At 25.8% G+C, this 20929-nt stretch overlaps 1 protein-coding gene across 2 annotated transcripts in view; it reads left to right on the top strand.

The window, feature by feature from the left end:
- Positions 1-14923, top strand: part of LOC113554297 (gonadotropin-releasing hormone receptor-like) — a 91562-nt gene extending 76639 nt beyond the window's left edge. Inside the window, exon 8 of one of the 2 annotated variants that reach the window (XM_026958067.1) lies at positions 14258-14923. In XM_026958067.1, coding sequence (XP_026813868.1) covers positions 14258-14923 — 666 coding nt within the window. Of the gene's footprint in view, positions 1-5559; positions 6082-14257 lie in introns of those variants that run through there. The other variant, XM_026958068.1, reaches the window with a different exon arrangement.
- Positions 14924-20929: the final 6006 nt, after the last annotated feature.

The following is a 20929-nucleotide window of genomic DNA, read 5'->3' on the forward strand; positions in this document are numbered from 1 at the left end:
AAAAAACAAACGTACGTCGTAAACACAAATATACGTTTATATTTATCGTGCCGGCATGATGGACAGCAACGACGTAATTAATAATGAGGTTACACAATATAACTGTTATAATACGGGGAATACTGGACGCGGCGGTAATTTAAAACAATATCGCAGGCGTAGGGTACGTTACAAATGCAAACAGCAATGTGCACTTTGCGACGCCCCGCGTGCGCACTGCCGTCACGGAATTTTTCACTCCTCCTTCGCGTAGTTAAAGCGACGTAGGAAAAGAAAGTAAAAAGATAGCGCGCACGCATGACAGAGAGAGAGAGAGAGAGAGAAATAGAGCGAACCCTAAAAGTTCGATTAACTTAATAACTGGACGAAATTCTCAATATAAAATGTTATTGTGTTGGATATTGCGAGGACCCAGTGGCTAGGAGAGTAGCGGAGTGGAGCATTTGTGCAAGCGTCGTGCAGGTAGATACGGTTATTGTCGATAGGCGGATAACTTGGCCGGCGGGGCGAGAAACGCTATCGAATTAATGTCACAAATAATACAATATATTAATATGTTTGTTTTATTTTATAAAATATCTCACCCAATTCTATTCGTCTCGAACTGCTGTTACATTTCAAGTCACCTTTGAACCTTTGAATCGCGTACACGTAGTCGTTTTGTTTTACAAAGTAAGTGAACCCCCGAACATGAACAACTTGAGTATTTCCAACCTACTGATTCAACTTGAACAGCAGTTTATATCGAATAGTAATCAATTGCTAAACAATTCAACATTATTAACATATTATAAACACCTGAAGCGTGTCTGAGCACTCTGAGCATTTGAAATGTGTAGAATGTAGATTTTATTGTTTTTGATAAAACGTATTCAAGTTTATACATAATTCGTCTATTTAAATTGTGTACAATTTTATTTACTGTTAAATTTTGTAAATATGCAGCACGCTACGTTGCCACTACAACTTTTATTTCAGCTGAACAAGTCAACAAACAAAAATAATTAACTTAGCGTAAAACTGCTCAAATTATAACAGTAAATTAGAAGTTCCTAATTTGTTTGTGTAAAAGTTAATTTTAATCCAAACGATGTACTTGTTTTAAAGGTGTAACACGAAATTTAACGGCCGTTATCACAGCTTATTTTTCTGTTTAAAATACTATAAATAAACATAAATTAAAACATCTAGATATACGTATATATTATCTTCGTAATATTTATTTAAATATTATTTTTTAAAACTTAAATATTTATGAATATAAAAATATTAAATAGGTCTTAATTGTTTTTATACGGAGTGATTCATTAAGTATGATTATTCCATTTATTTTTTCAATAATATAGTTATTCGACATTTTGGAATTTTCAAATATTATACTTTTAAATTATTCAGATTTGTTTTTATTAATTAATATTAATCAATCAACATTTATAATTTATAATTTACAAAAAAGGTCCAATTATAATAAATACTAGATCCTATATGATTAACCTATTTTGTATTTTTGTAAAACCATTTTTAAGGACGACCTATCCTTAGTATAACAATTTTAATAACTGAGAAAATACTCGATCAAATTTTGATTCTGAAACGTCAAAATTTTTAAATAAATTATCTACTAAATAATTAGTGTTAAAAGTAAAAAAAGTGTTCTCATTTGCTAAACAAAAGATCGTATTGTTGTGAGATACTCATTAAGAAGTTAAAAAAAAAAAATCAAGAATTAGAAAATATAGCTTTTGAGTATAATATTTTAAGTATCAGAATATTCTAATTCGAAATGTATTAAAAATGGAAAGAAATAAAGTCATATTTAGTGAATCACCCAGATTAACATATATTTAAATGATTAATACAACTTAAATATACGATATATATGTATATTAGTTTGTGTAGTATCAAAACAAATAAATAATAGTAAATATGTAATAATATGTAAAATAAATTATGATGTGTAAGGTAAATATTTTATCTGAAAATTAATTATCTCATTGTGAATGAATTACAAGATGTTAAATTGGTGAAACTTTTTTATGAAGTGTGAAAAAGTCATTTCCATTTCATGATAATATCAATTTCACCAAGTTGCTATGGTATATAGGTACATACTTTTATCGATTTTGCTTATAGTATATTGACATAAAAAATATATAGTTTGGTATAACTGATCTTAAATTAAGCTAAGTTCTCTTGTTCTGTTTATCTTGTTGTAACTTGAACAGTTTAGATTTTTTAGTTAAAAAAAAAAGAAAAATAACTTTTAACTTTTTTGTTTCTATATTGACTGAACTTAATGAGTAAAAAATAAATAACTAATGTGACTTTGTATTTTTAACATAACCTGTAATAGAGTATGGTAACTATTTTATTCGTAAATTATTTATAAAATAATTGTAAATATAATATATGCGTGTATTTTTTTTTTTTTATTCATATAATTATAGGCCAAATTATTATTGCCAATGGAAATTTAATTTAGCCATTTATTCCTAAGTACGGGTTTTTAATACCCAATTTAACCGTTTTGGATTTTTTTGTATATAAATGATCAAATTCTTAAGATTTTAAATAGCATTATTATTCATAAAGGGTTTGAAATTTAATATGTGCGTTAATGTGCGTTAAGTAGAGAAATCCTAAATCAGAACTAAAATATGTAAGGTAGTTTTATTATTTGGCTGTATCTAAATATTCCAAATCGTATTCAAATGATATATATATACATATATATTTCTTTTTTTAATACAAAATGACTAATGACCAAACTAGTAAATGTATTTTTTTAATTAGTTGTTATTATTTATTTTTGTTAGTTCTTTGATATATTACCAAATTTGAAACTAATTTTTACTTTAAGTTTTTTATTGCAGATCAAAAATAAAATACAATTTAAACATAACTGATGTAATAAAAAATAAATAATAACCAAATATACCTACTGTTATTTTTGTTATTATTTTTTTTTTTTTTTTATTAAGAAAACATTTTTATAACTACAATATATAATATATTATGCTTTAAAACTGGCGACGAGTTAAAATAGGCTAAAAATAAATATAAAATAATAATATTCAGATATTTAAAACTATGGTAAATAAAAATAGTATTATTAATATCCAAAAAGTGAAATGCTTTTTATTTTTAAATATTATTATACTCTTGAAAAAAAGAAATGTAAAATTCTATATTATACCAAACGAAAATTACTGACAAAAAGTGATTAAGTGTTTTGTGTAACCATCCACCGTATAAATGTACGTATCATATTTCAGTATTCCACTAACAAAAAAAAAACCATAATAATATAGTATCAATAAATGCTACATATTAAATACAATTTTAACTTTAATTTATCAATTTAGGTACTAAAATATGGTTTAATCCACAAATAATTTATATAAATTAATAATTATTATGATTATAGTTTTCATAAAATTGTAATTTTAAATAAAATATATATTTTTTTATATTAAATACTTAAAATGTTATACATTTTATACATTATTAATTAGGTGCTATTTTTTTTTTTAAGTTTGTAAGACTGGTTATAATACTTATTTGTTCTGATTTTATTTGTAATACATAGTTTTTCAACTAGTAAATAGATATTATAAATAAATATTTTGACACATAACAATATTATTGTCATACATGATGGTTTGGCCCGTTATAAATAAATTAAATATTTATGTTCCACGTGTGTTTATTCAATATACATAATTGTTATTTAATTAAATGACACATTTAACGTGATATCATTACTACAAATTCATTAAATTAAATAAATATTATAAACCATATACCTACTGTGAATTCCAAACATATTGACATCTATTTCCGGAATTATTAAATGTATTGAAAAATGTCACTAAAGTTTTTTTACCGTTATTGGAAACTTTATAGGAATGTATTACTTCTATTACAGTTATTCAGTGTTTGGAAATTAGGTGGGAGACAACAAGTTAAATAGTAATTTTATAGATTATAATTTTCGAAGTGAAACAATAATGCTGTGTACTTCATGTGCCAAATAGTACATACATATGATGCACGTAATAATGACATATGGATATTATCATTATCATTATTTTATATTGTTATATCTCAAATTGTAGTTTTTGATAGAACTAACTTATGAACATTACATCGCTTAAATATCCATAGTATAAATGTAGTTTGTTAACCTATTTTTTAATATATTTGTATTTATAATTTATTTGATACAGTTTTACTTTAATACCTACTAAATTGTTTGCACTTTATTGGACAAGGTAGCAGCCCATATATTCGCAAGTACATAACTATCCTATAGTTAAAAATAAACTATAAAATTATTTTGAAAACTTTATCTACTATACCAATCAGAGTATCTCGCTATAATACACCACACACGACACTAAATCAACGAAACTGTTGTAAACTAAAATAGCATTTCTATAGCATTAACACTACGATAAATATAAAGATAAAATATGTTTTACTTGGAGAGATAAATATAAAATGTATAAAATTATTTAAAACACCTAATAAATAATACAATAGTCATAATTATGCGGATATCCCAGCCATAGCCTGTATATAGCAAAACACAAAACATTGGTAGACCGGGGCTAGTTGTCACATGGGTTGGTTGTCACAAAATTAATAACTGAAACTTTATGGTATTTTAGATTTATGTTCGTTATATGGACTATACATAATGAGTATATTCATTTTTATCTCGGCTATGAGCTGATTGCAATCGTGTGACACATTTTAAGACGAAAAAGTGAAAATTACGTTTGTGGGTAATTTTTTTTTCCGTAAATACCTTTAATGTTTTCTAATTATATATTTCAGTTAAATTTATAATTATTAATTTGACAAATAACTAGTACATTGAGTATTAACGTACATTTTAATTTAAAAAGCTAATTTATTATCAAATAGTAGATTAGAATTTATTGTCACAAATTAGGAAAGAATTGTTGTCAAATTTAACACTGAAAAATTAAAGTTTAATTTTAATGTTTACTATTTCATTTATCTGGGATAATTGACTCCGATTATGTAACAACAAACCCCTAAGCAGTGAGGTATGTTGTTACAAATTCCATAGTTTTAAAAAATCTAAAAAATGTGTTCTAACTTAATTTTGGTGTTTGATTTTTTTTTTTTAATATATTCTCAAGATGATATTTTAAATAATATGATAAACAGCACTTACGAAAAAAAGCCTGTTTTATCTAATTATGTTTATATTTAGATAACTAGTACGCAAAACGGTTATAGACTGCATGTTAGGAGAATAATTAATTTTGCTGTTAAGGTATGATAAGATTTTAAACTTCAATTAAGTTAATTTTACAGCTAATTTATGCACTTTGCTATAAATCCATTACTTTAGTAAAAATGATACTATAATATATGCATTCCTGACCGGAAATAATTAATTATTAACGTATTATTCTCCTCGTGTGGTTATAATTTCAAAACACGAATTACCTTTACAAATTACAATAGTTTTAAATTTAAAATACAAATTTAACATTTATATGTTTGTTTACGTTTGTATAGGGTGTTGGAGAATCTGTAGCTTCGGTGAGAGTGGTCACATGGCACAAATTGACTGTGCGATCAAAAACAAATCGCAAATCTACTATTGGTAATAAATCAGCATTATTCAAATCTATTCAGAATGGTAATACGGATGATGACATTCTGGTCAATGAGAACGTTACAGTTGCCACGACGTTGTGTAATGATAATAGCGAAACTAACGACAAGAATATTTAAAGGCAAAAAAGTGATAAAACAAGCGAGTTGTAATATTATTATTCTTTTCAAAATATCAGTTTGTATATTTTATAAACATGTACATTGTACATGATAATCTGGTACAATTTGTGAACTAATTAAAATTCACTGATTACCTATTGTTCATAGATATCATATGATTCCATTCAAAAGCCACAAGAAAAATGAATAAATAAACTATTTGTGTGAATATCATCTGATCGTAAATATAGGTATTGTTTACGGTTACTATATTTTAAATCATTTTAGGTATACAATAATATTTATTCATTTTGAATATTTATAAACACAATACCTATTAATTGTATAAATAATTATACAACTTTATCATAATATAGTTGGTAAAAATATAGTTTATACAATTAAATGTCACTTATATATATATATACTTTTTTGAATTATTATTATTATAATAATAAGTAAAATGTTCTTGACAAAATATTGATTTTTGTGTTTAACTAAGTATTTTGTTACGAAATTATTAAAGTTACAAAAACGTTTCTTTTTTTTATTGTGAATATAAAATAATAAATAAAAATTATATTATGTTAAACAAGTAATTTATAATTAATCTCCATGAGATAGTTCAAATTTAAATAATGTTGGTGTTATTTTTTATGATCAATGATCATTATACATATAAAAACAATTGTATACGCGATGAATGTAAATTGTAATATATTTTATTGTTAAATATAGTGAAAATTCAAATAATATAGTAAACGTACATTGCAGTTGATTTACAATATTAAAATCAGTTAGTATTATAATAATGTATTTGGTATAGTGATGATGTATTTTAATTTGTTAGCTCTCCATTCACATATTGTTGTATAGTATTTAGTTGTTTAGTAATTACTGATTACAAATAAGTATAGGTACGAGTATTACAGCTAAGGAGATACCAATACGATGTTTATGATGATTGTTTGTTAGCCAATTATTATTACATGTTATTATTTTAGATTTATCTGATTGTAAAATTATAGATTATAATATTTAGCTTAAAAATTATGGAAAATAAATTTACAAAAATGATTGGTTTAAAATATTTTAGTTGTATTTATTTGAACCTAGATTAATAAATATTAATATAAAATGCAATACTTATGTGTGTGTGTGTGTGTGTGTGTGTGTGTGTGTTAAGGATTACACATGAAATCCGTAGGTTACATTAAAGAAGATAGTTATTACGATTGAATACAATTTTAGGCCTGTAATATATTATATAGCTGAATAACCCGGCTTCGCTCGTGTATTAAATAATCGATTCTTATATAAATTGGTTTTTTTTTATCATAATTAAACTTTTTAAAGCCTAGTCACGTAGTACATAATATTTTTTATAATTTAACTTAATTAATGATATTTATAACTGAAATGACAAATAAAATTAATAAGAGTGATTTACTTATAGACTCATTTAGTACACTCTTGTGAAAAAAATCGTTAAATTATTTAAATAACAGTCTAAAAAACCGTAACCTTTAAATACAAACCCCCTATCCCACCCCTCGAACAAAAAAAAATGAAAAATCGAGCGATGTGGTGACACTCAGAAGAGTATTTGAAACATCTCTGTGGAAAAAAATTGGAAAAAAGTTAAATATTATCGTCACAAAATTGGAACATAAAGAACGCCTGTTCTTCTTATGTATAGCTGGATTTCCCGACTTCGCCCGTGTGTAATTTTTGCTTTTTCAAAATTAAATTCTTAAATCAACTCGCATTGTTGTGTTTTAAAGACGAAAAAAATTTATTTTATAATTTATATAATTGAGCATTGAGCTAGTTGGTGACAGGTGTTTTACGCCTCTCAACAATTCATATCTACACGCCGAAAGATACACACAAAAAAAAAGGGTCAGGTTGCAGGTAGCTGGAAACCCTCGGGACGCCATGCCATACCGTATTTCCATTATCGGCCGATTGCTTTTGTTATTATATGAATATAGATATACGAATTACACGTAAACATTTTTTTTCACTGATTTCAACCCTTTAAAATCAAAATTTTGAAAATCGGGTGATGTGGCGACACTCAGACAGGTATTTGGAACAACTCTGTGAAAAAAATTGGAAAAAAGTTAAATATTGTCATCACAAAATTGGAACATAAAAATAGCCTGTTCTTTTATGTATATAAAGATTTTAGCCAAAAACATTCAAATGAATATGTTATCAATATATATAGTTTGTACATAACAAACTTTAAGACGGGGTAAATCTCCTGGTATTATTTAATGTGTCACGGGTAACGCTATGGAGGATCAGCTATACTTAATAAATATATCAACTATACAGTGTGATTCTTTTATCATTAAACACTCATTATTTCAAAAAGTGTTAACTTTTTTCAATTTTTTTTTCAAAATTTTTAGTTTCATGCTTTTCTAAAACTATAAAAATTTTTTATTTTTTTCACCCTTATATTTAATATTGAAATCATTATTGACTTTTGATTTTCAAATGGTAACCTATATTTAATATGTCATAAAATAGTAGAGCTATTTTTTTTTATGAATTTTAACGTTAAAGTTATTAATTTTTCATTTAACTGTCCGTGAGTTATAGCTGCTCAAAGTTGGGTGGTTTAAGGTTTTTAGGTGTTCATCCTATAGGTTATTAAGATTGTCAGTTAGTACTACAGGTACAAAGTTCATCACTGCGTCAATAGTCGGTAACAAGTTTATTATATATTATGATTATATGAAACAAGAAGTATTATAAAAACCAAAAACCGCCAAACTTTAAAAAGCTATTACATCTTGCTAAGAAATTAACGAAAATAATAATTTGAACGTTAAAATTCATAAAAAAATTAACCCTATTAATTCATTACATTTTAAGTGCAGGACATAGGTTACAATTTCAAAATCAAAAGTTGATAGTGGTTTCACTATTGAATAAAAGGGTGAAAAAATAAAAACTCGTACAGTTTGAGAAAATTATGAAACAAAATATTTTGAAAAAAAAATTGTAAAAAGTCAATGCTTTACAAAATAATGAGTGTAAAATCATAAAAGAATCACTCTGTGTAACATAAAAGGCCTAAAATAAATGCCTTATACATAAATTCAGTGTTTGTGCGATTTTCATTAAACATTCTTCAATAGATTTAGCTAGATCCATAATGTCACAGACTAATCTTTATTTTTAAACATATATTAATGTTGAATATAGCTGACTCACGAAAAACCATTTTTTTTTGTTAATTTATATATTGTAACTTATTTTATACATTGGTTACTGAAAATAAAATAATTATTGTGATTGGATTTAATTTTAGACCATTATTATGAATTTGGCCGAAACAACCAATAATAAATGTAGTTAATCTTTGGAAGTATAATTTTTCACCGACGACACCGATAGGATTATCTAATATAAAATAATAGCAAAATGTAATGCTTTTTTTTGTACCTTCTCGTTATTAATTTCGTTTTCGATAATTACACACAACTTGGAAATAAAACCTTTTTTCGTTGCTGAAAAAAAGTTTTTCATAGTTGTTATTTGTTTAAATTAATAATTTACATATAACATTATGTCCTTGCGACAGCGACACAAATCGTGTCGCATGTTTATATGGGTCTTATTATTTACAATAGGTGTAAGAATAAAATATAGTTTTTGACACACCAAACATTCGACTTGAACGATTTTCTATGTAACAGTTTACGGGATATTATGCGCGTGCTACGTTACAAACATTAAAAGACAAACAACTAAGACAAATAATACTTGTTGTTGTATATTATTATAGATACATGAAGAATATTTTCTCGATGACCGTAGTCGATATAGTCGACGTATGATTATATTATATAATGACAAACAGAAAATATATAGGGTTATATAACTCACATCGTCACGGAACTCGATAGGTGTCCAGACAAACGTTTACACGGTCGACTAACTAGGTCTGAGCTCGTTTCACCCACAGTGCGATTTGTATAAAGTGAATATTTGCAAACTTGTGAAGTAAGTATTGAAGTACTGTTTTTGTGATTTAAAATACATTTTGAAAAAAAAATATTTGAACTATACTCGAAATATACACTTATTTTATTATTATTATTATAATAAAAATACAAAAATATGAAATAAAAAAAATCGTAAGTCTAATCAATTGCATAAGGTACTATGTCAAAAAAGAAAAAAAAATACAAATAAAACCTTTGCTGTTGGAAGTTTAGAACATACGCAATTTTGTAACTGCACCTTAATTTTACATTTGAAACTAAATGTTAATAATAATATTATGCTATAGCTAGATTTTAAATCTTAAGATTTGTACAGTAGAAGTGTTTTCCAAAACTATTCATAGTAAAAAATGTATATATATATCGATTTTGTGAACGTGAACATATACGAACTTATTCAATTAATATAGATGCTAAAACTTACTTTTATGCTAAATCCTTTGGGAAATATCCATTGATATTGGATACTGTCTCCACTCAATTAAAATGAAATATTTATGTTATGTATATTAAAAAAAAATTCTTACCTCGAAAAATGTTAATCTTGAATAGTTTTCACGGATAGTTAAATATTAAAAACTTTTGTTGTTTTTTTTTTAAACTATTTCATCTAGGAATTTCTAATGTAAAAATCTTATTCATCGTCTTTTTCTCATCGTCTCATTATATTCATTGTTCACATTTACTTATTGTATTTATTGATTGTATAGATTGTAAATTTTCATAGAATAAACGACATTAAAAATAAAAACTGTATTTGTACCTATTGAAATTTGACAAAACATTTTAAAAGTATATTTGAAAATTATAGATATTTTTAAATATTATATATTAGAATTTTTCCACAGCAATATAGCGTTTAACATACGATTCATCGGGCAATTTATGTAACGTATATTGTAAATATCAAAATAATATATGAATATATATTACAGGTATCTGGTACTCAAACTTAATATCGCGACTAAACATAGACGTATAGTATTATATTACCTACTTAATATTTATTGCGTGGTCGGCCGTTCGTTGGCGCGATAGATGTGATGCAGCAACCCGAGCGTTTCGTTCTGACGCCGTTCCAAAAGTTTTGCATTAGATGGAGCGTGCTTTTCGACTCGTCCTCGGACCGTCTGTCCACGATTGAAACGGTGCTCAGGTCCGTTCAATTTTCGACGATAATGATCACGTCGGGGATGACCATGACTTCCGTGCTGATCGCCGACAACAAAAAAGCGCTCGAATCATTCACGTACTTCGTGATATGCGTGTTCATGTTGGCCATCATCACGTTCGCCATCCGGACGAAACGTTTCAACCGGACCATGCTGCTAATGGTCGTCAACGAGTTCCCCAGCTACGAAAGACCCATGCCGGATGAGCTCAAGCGCAAGATGTCGGCAATACGCACGTCGTACGGCGAATTCACGATGAAGGTAATGGCCTCGTATCTCACACTGGTCTTGTTCGAAATACCGGCCACGGCTATGGTGCCGCTGACAGCCGCTAGTCTCACCGACGTAAAGTTAGGTTCACAGAGCACGCAAATGGTGGTCCTATGGTTCCCGGGTGACACGAGTCAGGTAAATCTACTGCAAACATAAATTTTTACATATTTTTATTCATTATTGTTTGCATATAAAAAGTATTTAAGTATTTAGTATGAATCATAACACAATTAGGTTAAAATTAGGTAATCCAATAGTATTTTTAAGGATTGGTTACGGGGGTATCAAAGGGTAAATAATTCATTGACTTAAATTTATAAATGAGTTTATATTCTAAAGTTTTTATTTTTTACAAAAACAATGTTGGATAAATCAACGTATTAATATCATCAAATAACCCATACGATGTTAAACTCGGACGAATACAATTTAATTTAGGGGAATATAAATCATTTTTATTTAGATTAGGATATACCAATGGCATAGATGTTTAAAATAAATAATATTAAATTGTATGTAGTTTTACCAATCTAGACAAAAGTAATTTCATTTTATTTTGATAGACATAAGACAAACTACCAAAAATTATCAGCGAATTGTTTAGGTTTTTCTATGCTTAACAATTAACTTGAAGTCAGAATTCCATAATTTATGGACAAAATATTTAAAAAATATATTTAGCCATCATTTAAATAGTAGTAAATAAAATGTTCCAAAAACAGTTCGCCCAAATGTATTATACTTGTTATACATAGTTGTCGAGTTTTACATAATATATTTTATTTTATTTTATATCAATATCTAATACTTATACTAATATAGTACATTTTACCGTAAAAAATTCAAAAATAAATAATATATAATTGATTCATTACTAACTTATTTCTTATTATAAATATTTTAATTTCTGTTTTATATATATATATAAATTCACCTAGCGTTTTTCATAGAATATGTGATTGTTAATAAATCTAAAACGTAAAAATTTAAATTTTCAGGCTAAATTCAATACCATACCGTTTATACTTACATCTCAAAACTTATCGATGCGAAAATCATAAAATATAATACAATAAATAAGCTTTTACGGTTATACGTTATTTAATTACAGTTTTATAAAAAAATAGGGTTTATCATAAAAACAAAACGTTTTTACAATTGTTATGTTTACTAGTCTGCACTTAAACAATACTCTTCGTTAGGTACTAGGGTATATTATTTTAATTTTATTTACAGAAGTATTCGTTTTTAATAAATAAATACAATAAATAATCTTTTATGCATAATCCTAATTCCTAACTTTCAATAATTGCAATGTAATACAGAGGATTGAATTAATATAGTTCTGCGAAAATATTATTAAATGTTGTAAAAAATATAATAATATTTTTTTAAAAGTTACAAGTACCCACGAGACCACGAATAATATTCTTGAATTACAAAAAAAACTAAAGTCATCATTTTTCATTCAAATATCTAATTTCGTCTAAATTTGATCTAAATACGTCTTTAAAAAAATCATACATTGTTTCGACGAAATTCAATACAATTAAATATTCAAAAGCTTAAAAATAAAAACTGTTTATGTATGTTTAATGTTTTTAGATAGCTGAGAACTTTAGAGAAACCTTATATTAAATTTTCAAGCTCTTTAACAAAGTGAACATTTTTTTTATCGACATTAATATTAAATACTAAAAAAATTTAAAAATTTAAAAATGTATTAATATCTCAAAAAGAGACACAATTATACAATGAGTAAAAAATACTGACAAACATTTAATGAACATATTAAAGGTCTTCAGACTAAAATTTTCTTGTTGAAAAACAAACACAAAATCGATTTTATAGAATCCTGGTTTTGAGTAAACAATACGGTTTCTTTTTTTTCCTTGATTATTTTGAAAAATACTAGAAAATATTACTTTTTTCCAAAAGTACTATATAGATCTAATTTACAACTAGAAAGCATCCCCTAAGTTCAAAACACTAAAAGGTGATGCCAGACAGAAAAAAAAATACACACATCATTGAAAAATCAATATATTCATTACTTTGTTTAGTCAAAAATACCTATAATATACGAATATACGTAACATCAGTTTTCATCAAAATATTTATATTTGTTACATTGTTGTAATTCACAAAGGAAAAAAACAAATAGACTAGACATTTTCGTCGAATATTTTAGCATCTCCTGTACATAAAATAATCAAAATATTTACTTTTTTGAGATTCTATTATTTGAGACTTTTATTTGTTTGTTTTTTTTTTTTTTTTTGATTTACGTCAATTCAATTTTATTTCAAGATTCATTATAAATTGACTTACACCAATTAAAAAAATAATTTGCCATCGTTAAGCCACGTTTTTTCAGCATTTCAAAACAAAATGTTGGTATAATTGGTTTATATTTATCCATTGTTCTATTTCCTAAAATATTAACAGTGGAAACTTGAAACAGTGGTTTTTTTATTCACAAGTATACATAAACAATAAAATATCCTTTTCTATAGTCTTTATAATTTATATATACAATTAATATACATATAATATGCAATATATTATGCATTATATAAATATATTGTGTGTTATTTTTGAAATAAGGCTATTGTTTTTATTTAAATTAATCTTTTAAAGATATTTGAAAAGTTAATAACAAATTTCAAAGCATTCACAAAGGTTTTGATATTTTTTATCTTCATTTATTTAAAAATACAAATATTGATTTGATAGTTTTCATAAATGTATTGTTTTCGCTTCAGTTGTAAATATTTATAAGCAATATCATTTGAAGTATATACTTACATATTTCATGATAAAAAGTAATTATATCATTTTTATTTTTATTTTCAATAATTTTAAGGTTACTTAAATTGAATATCAGTTTATGATTCTCAGACTTCGGGTATAACAGCGAAATGATGTGGGTGCAATATTTCTTTTGAATACGGCATACCTACCAATAATATCGATTTTTCAATTACCCGCCTCACAATATGTCGTATAATATCATACATTTTACAGATCGGGACGTATGCGGTTTCGTTTGTGATACAGTTTTTGATCGTCGTGACCGTAAAGTTCATTATAACCGGCATCATGTGTTCGTTTACGTTCTTCGTCAGCCAAATGATATCCGAGTTCCAGATATTGTCCGCCTACATCGAGCACGCGGTCGAGATCGTCGAGTACGATCAGTCCACCGGCAAGACCACCGAACAGAAGCTCTTGGATCACGTGAAAAGCTGCGTGATGCTTCATCACCGGCTGATTGACTTCAAAGACCAGCTGAACGAGAGTTACGGGTACATCATACTGCTGGAGCTCATGTTCAGCACGCTCTACTTCTGTCTGTCGGCGTTCAACATGATATTCGTGGGCAACCGGTTCGTTATAGCCAAAGGTCTGCTGACACTCTCCAACTACCTGGCCGAGCTGTTCATATTCTGCATGTACGGCAGCATGGTCGAGGACGCGCACGTGGGCTTACTCAGGGCCTCGTACTCGGCGGCGTGGTATGCGCAGCCCGTGCGCTTTCGCCGGTCACTGATGATGGTCATGTCCAGGACGCAAACGTCGTTGCAATTGACCATCGGCAAGGTGTTCATAGCCAATTTGCCACTATTCTTGTCCGTGCTCAAGGTTTCCTATTCGGGCGTCAACGCGCTCAGGGCGGCTAACGCCAAATAAAGTCGTTAGCTATACTGTTATTATATCGCAGAGTTGGGGGGAGGCCAACAAACACACACACGCCCACATAAATATTCCCGACAAAAATCGATTTTAAATTTTTTATTTTTTATCCTCTGTTTATATGTACGCTACATTTTACGCATTAGAGCTCTGTTCATTAGATTGAATAATCTTATTTTCGTATCTCCGGCTAGTATAAGTTTACGCATTGAAGGCAGCTGGTAATTTAAATAAGGGAAATTATAGTGTTAAAACTTTTGTTTATGACCCAAGATCACATAAAATGGCAACGTCATACCCACATCATATGCAATGCTCCACAGAATATAAAATATACGATAATACCGAGCTAGCGTTAGTACCTACCTATATAACTTTTTGGCATGTCGGTATAAAATGTATATCGACGCACATCACTGCATATTTGACGACCAAAATATACGTGTGTATGCGCACGATTAGAAAACAAAATATTTGACGAGGAAAGAGTTTAAATATTATATAATTTTATATATCTTATTATTAGAACATAGTGATAGAATAGTCGTTATCGTTCTCATTTTGAAAAATTCAATTTACCATAATTTATAATCTAAACGTACGGTAATATTTTGAGTGAGAACTTTTTGATTTCGATTTAATTTTATTTGAATATTCTTCAACTTTCAAGTGTAGGTTTATATTATAGTAAATATTTTATTTAATACACCCGCAATCTTATTCAGATGACATCGATATATTATCATTATTATGCATATCATGTTACTACACTTATTGTGAGACAATGAAAAAATGAGAATTTCAAATTAATTAATTTATTTATCAATGGTATTAACATATATATATATATATATTATTTTATGATTTTAAAAATAATGTGAAATATAATTGTAACGTGATACTAAATAAAATTAATGTAATACAATTCAATAATACGGTTTAGATGTGTTATGAGATGTTATAATGAAAATCAGCGGTGAATGTCAGGGCAATACGATTGTATATATTTTATGAGTTTTGTGGAGTTAACCATAAAACGTAAACAAAGTATTGTTATAAGACAAGAATATTTTGGTGCTACACCGGAACACCATACAAATTACACAACTCGTCGATTATACAATGAAATTTTTTTTTATTTCTTCAATACTTATACTAAATCAAAATTTTATTAAATCCTGATAATTTATTATTCTTAATCATACTCAGAGGAGAATATAATCTATAGATCAAGGGTGACTAAACTTTTTATGATAAAACTCTACTAAGGTTAATGAAAATATGTGTGCATCGAGGACAGGAAAAATTGTTGTCAGCAGTCCACGGGATTTATTAGGGGGGTTACTAAATGTATAATAACATATTTCAACTAGTGGGGATCGACTTTTAAATCATCTGGAATCGATCGATAGGTCACGATTGACTGTTTGAGCAACCTCTGCTATAAACTATAGTTACATATTATATAATATTATACATTATTAACAAACAAATAAAAGGATAAATATTGAATACAGAATAATAAATCTTCAATTCAAAGATGTATATTAATAAAAATTTAATAAGTTCGACAATAACAAGCAAGATATAATTTTATAAATCATTTTTTTTTTAACTTTTCTTATACTATTACAGTATTACATTATTTGTTTATAAATTAAATATTTACAATATAAGTGTATTTGTTGTTTGATGTTAAGTTGATTGTAAACGGATAAAGAGACTTTCCACTGAAGTCGTATAGACTGACCTTTCTACAACTAATTTTTAATATTTATAAATAAAAAATAATAATATTTTTTAATGTTAGACCTTAAACACATACACATGTTATCATAGAACACAATAACGATTGGACATGAAAACATTAATACATTATTTAATCTTCTTAAAAGTATAAGAACCCTTTTGTAAAATAAAACTTCTTACATTACTGACGAACAGTAAGAGTTACCATGAACTTTTAAAAAGCACTTAGGACAATGCCTTTTGACCATATAATACCTCTAAATTTGCAATTCATATAGTCGTAATAATAAATTAGGATAAGTTTTTTATTGGGTTATATTTTTAACAAAGTGAAAAAAACCTCAATGTTAGGTGGTACAGAATAGTACTTTTTTTGAATAATATAGTATCCATAATAACTAATAGTCAATATGAATATCCTATATGTAATAAAAAAAATAAATTGACAAAAGCTTAGAGAAATAGTATTATTTATTTAAATAAATCTATCTTGGTATTTTACGAAACATAAAATGTTCATTATGTTTTTATTAGTCCACATATTACTTACATATTATTAGATAAAAAAAAAATAATTTTGATTTTGTATAAATTGCATAAAATCATATGGAATTTTAATTCCAAGCTGAGCGATGAATGTACCTTTTAATTTTATCAAAATGTATTTTATTTCTATTATTTGTATATGAGTATACGATAAGGAGTCGATAAAATGCTTCGATTTTCAAAAAAAGGGAGTGGTTTTTGATAACAAATAAGATCTAGCTTATATTTTAAAAAGGTCAAACTTAAAAATTCACAATACTTACTTTTAAAATCGGGAAAAACAAACAAAAAAATTAAGGAAAAACGAAAATTTCACACAAATCTAATTTTGTTTTTTATGTAACTCAAAAATGAATAACTGTAGATATTTAAGATAATCACCAAATGTTTATATTAGCGTTTTTTTTATTTACGATAAAATATACAAAATATTTTGATTATTTTTATGCTATTAATAGGCATAATAAATTTTAATTTTTTTTAGTTTTTTTCTATAGATGTGGAGTAACATTTAAAACTAAGCTTTATATAAGTTTTTGATTTATTAATTAAAAAATATCAAAAATCTATATTCTTAATATTTTTTTATAACTGTTTGATGTCAAGAAAATTGGTAAATTATTTAATAGTTGGAAATTCATTAAAATTTTTATTTTTATTTAAGAACTAAAATTATAAAATTTAATACAGGTTCTTTATTAGTTTTTCAACCTATATATGAAAAAAAATTCTAACAGAAAGCCAAATTAATTTTTTATTAACATTTTAAGTTTAAATGTTTATGACATTTGATATTCACTCGTAAAATAATTATTTCTCCTAAAACAATTTTTGATATTGTATTGTATTAAAAAAAAAACAACAATAGATACATAGTTAAAATGTTCACAAAATTTTTATATTATTCTATAAATTTTTTATACTTTTTAACTCTTTTTGAGTTATTTATTTTTATTTATTTATCATAGGTATGAGAAATATTAATTCTTTTTTAGTTTTGTGCTATAATGTCGATAAAAAAATATCCGATGGTCGAAATTCTTAAAAAATTAATACAAGATTCCACAAAAGTTATTTTTATATTTGTTTAAAAATATTAAAAACACGTAGGCATATTTTTTTTTACATAGGTATGCATTTTAAGTTATAACTTTGACGACTAACTTGTAGTTAAAAATGCATAAAAACGTTTTCTTTTGTATCTAAATTTTGAAAATTGTATACAAAATTGTCATAAATAGTTCATACTGAAACCATAAAATCTAAAAATATATAATGACAGTTATTTTTCATATATGTTTTAAATTTCAATTTAGATGAAATCACTTATTTAAACGATAAATAACGATACATTCATTATTTTGTTGTTACAAATATATTATTTGTGGTAACTCTTATGTATTTTATTTTATTATGAATTTAAAAATATTATCTATTTTTAGATACTATAAATCTATTTTTACTGTTTTATGGTACTTAAAGAAAAATGTCATTACATTTTGAAATTGTGTTATAAAAAATAATATAATATGTTATATTTATATATAATAATAATATTTATAATAAATTTATTATAATTTAAATACTAATAATATAATAAATGCAATATTTTCGGAAATAATTGTATCAACTTATTATAATAGTAAAATTAAAATAAATGACTTTAATAGTTATATCAAAAAAAATATTACAAAATATACTGAGTGATTTAGGCTACCCTACCATCTTCGCTCAGAATCATTTTTTGTGTATAATAATATAATGCTATATCGTTTAATTCAAATTGAAGACACCTACTATTACTATTACACTTGATACCTATTGTACCTACAGCAGAACGATACCAACTTTTAAAATGTATTTAAGTAAATCACATTTCTGGTAGAATGATATTATGTACTTTAAGTTTATACCTATTTAAAATTGTAAATTTAATAATGAACTAACGAACAACAAATGTTTACAAATATTCAACTTTTATGCTAGTAGTAAGTTTAAAATAGGTTACCTAAACAGTTTAATTTGATTCGGTGATTTGGATTCTGCCATTCATTTTATAAGTCAACAAAAATTAAATAAACAATAACATTAACGGATTCAGTTTCGTTTCTTTTAAGAATGATTATTTATAATATTTTGGATAACGTTGGGAAAATGCTTATGGATGATATTATGTATAAGATAAACGAGATTTGTTTGATTTTAAAATTGAAATTGTGTTAAATTTCCTCTACAATGTGAGGAAATAGGATAGTTTCAAAGAAGCGTTAAAAATGGGTGTTAAAAATACTAAATATTACTTTTTTGGTAGATTTTTTAAGATAAATTTGATTATTTTATCTGTTATTTTGTCAAGTATTTTTTTATTAAAAATATTATTCCTGAATGTGTTGTATACTTAGCCGGGTAGAACGTAGAACATTAGGAAGAGGTAGGTTTATTAAGTTGTCTAGAAAAAGGATAAAAAATTTTAATTTTGATTATCTTTTTCAGAAAGATGTATATAAATTTTTTAACGTTAGTACAAAATTAATGTGTATTATCAGTTTAAAGTACAATATTTATACTTAATAAAATAAATCTGGAAAGTTTGTTTGTTTGAACACGTTAATCTCTGGAGCTACCAGCAGGATTTGAAAAGTTATTTTCGCATTTGATAATCCAGTTCTTGAAGAAGGTTATATGCTATTTAACAACTCCGTACAACCTTTAGGAGTCGATTAAAAAAAAAGAAATCAGAAAAAAAACGAAATAATAACGTTGATATACGATACGATGTGGTTTGTTGGGGCCAACAATGTCCACATTGTCAGTTAATGATGAAATAAGTTTTAAAAAGTCCTATTATAAGATGTGGTATTTTTTTTTTACGAGCATCGAAGTGTAATGGGACAGCTTTAAAGTTTAAAGTTATAAAAGGCAAGCCGTGTCGTATGTGAATAACGAATTGAACCACGTTTGAATCACATAAAAGCCGTAATTTTACTGGGAAACGAAAGATAATAGGTATATTTTTATCAAAATTTAAATTGTATACATGTCTAATAAGTATGAATTGTTTTTAAAAACGTGTACTACAATAATAAATTTTGCATTTTTTGTACTATATTATAATATTTAAATAAATAATAAAACAACGTCCTAGATAAGGTATAAATTAGAGATGTATCAATCTATATTAATCTTAAGAAATTCTTATCATTCTATGCTTCATTTTCTGATTAATACGAATTATATATGTTATATAATATAAATTATAAATTATATATTATTAAAACTGTTGTAAATTATAAACTCGTACCCATTATTATACTCATAGCAATAATTTTTTGTATTATATTATATATAAAAAAAAAATGTAAATTGGAATTAAATTTCCGTAAATAAAGATTATTATTATTATTATTATTATATTTTATTTTTAAGATATAGTTATAGAAAAAAATATACACCGTAAGGATGTAAGGTTATTATTTGTTAATACATAAGGTTGTTTTAAAAATCAAAAGATTGACTATTGATAGATTTTCTTTACAATATGTATATATAAGCATTTTTTAATTTAAATATTTTACATAATATTGATAATATATTGTAAAAAAATGTAACACTGATAACATAGTTTGGTGTTGGCCGCCCAGTGGCCTACCGGTTCCTATAATATCTGCAGTGTTCAACGTATATTCTTTAAATAGTTTTTTTTTAGAT

This window comes from Rhopalosiphum maidis, chromosome 2 (assembly GCF_003676215.2).
Source record: "Rhopalosiphum maidis isolate BTI-1 chromosome 2, ASM367621v3, whole genome shotgun sequence".
NCBI lineage: Eukaryota > Metazoa > Arthropoda > Insecta > Hemiptera > Aphididae > Rhopalosiphum > Rhopalosiphum maidis.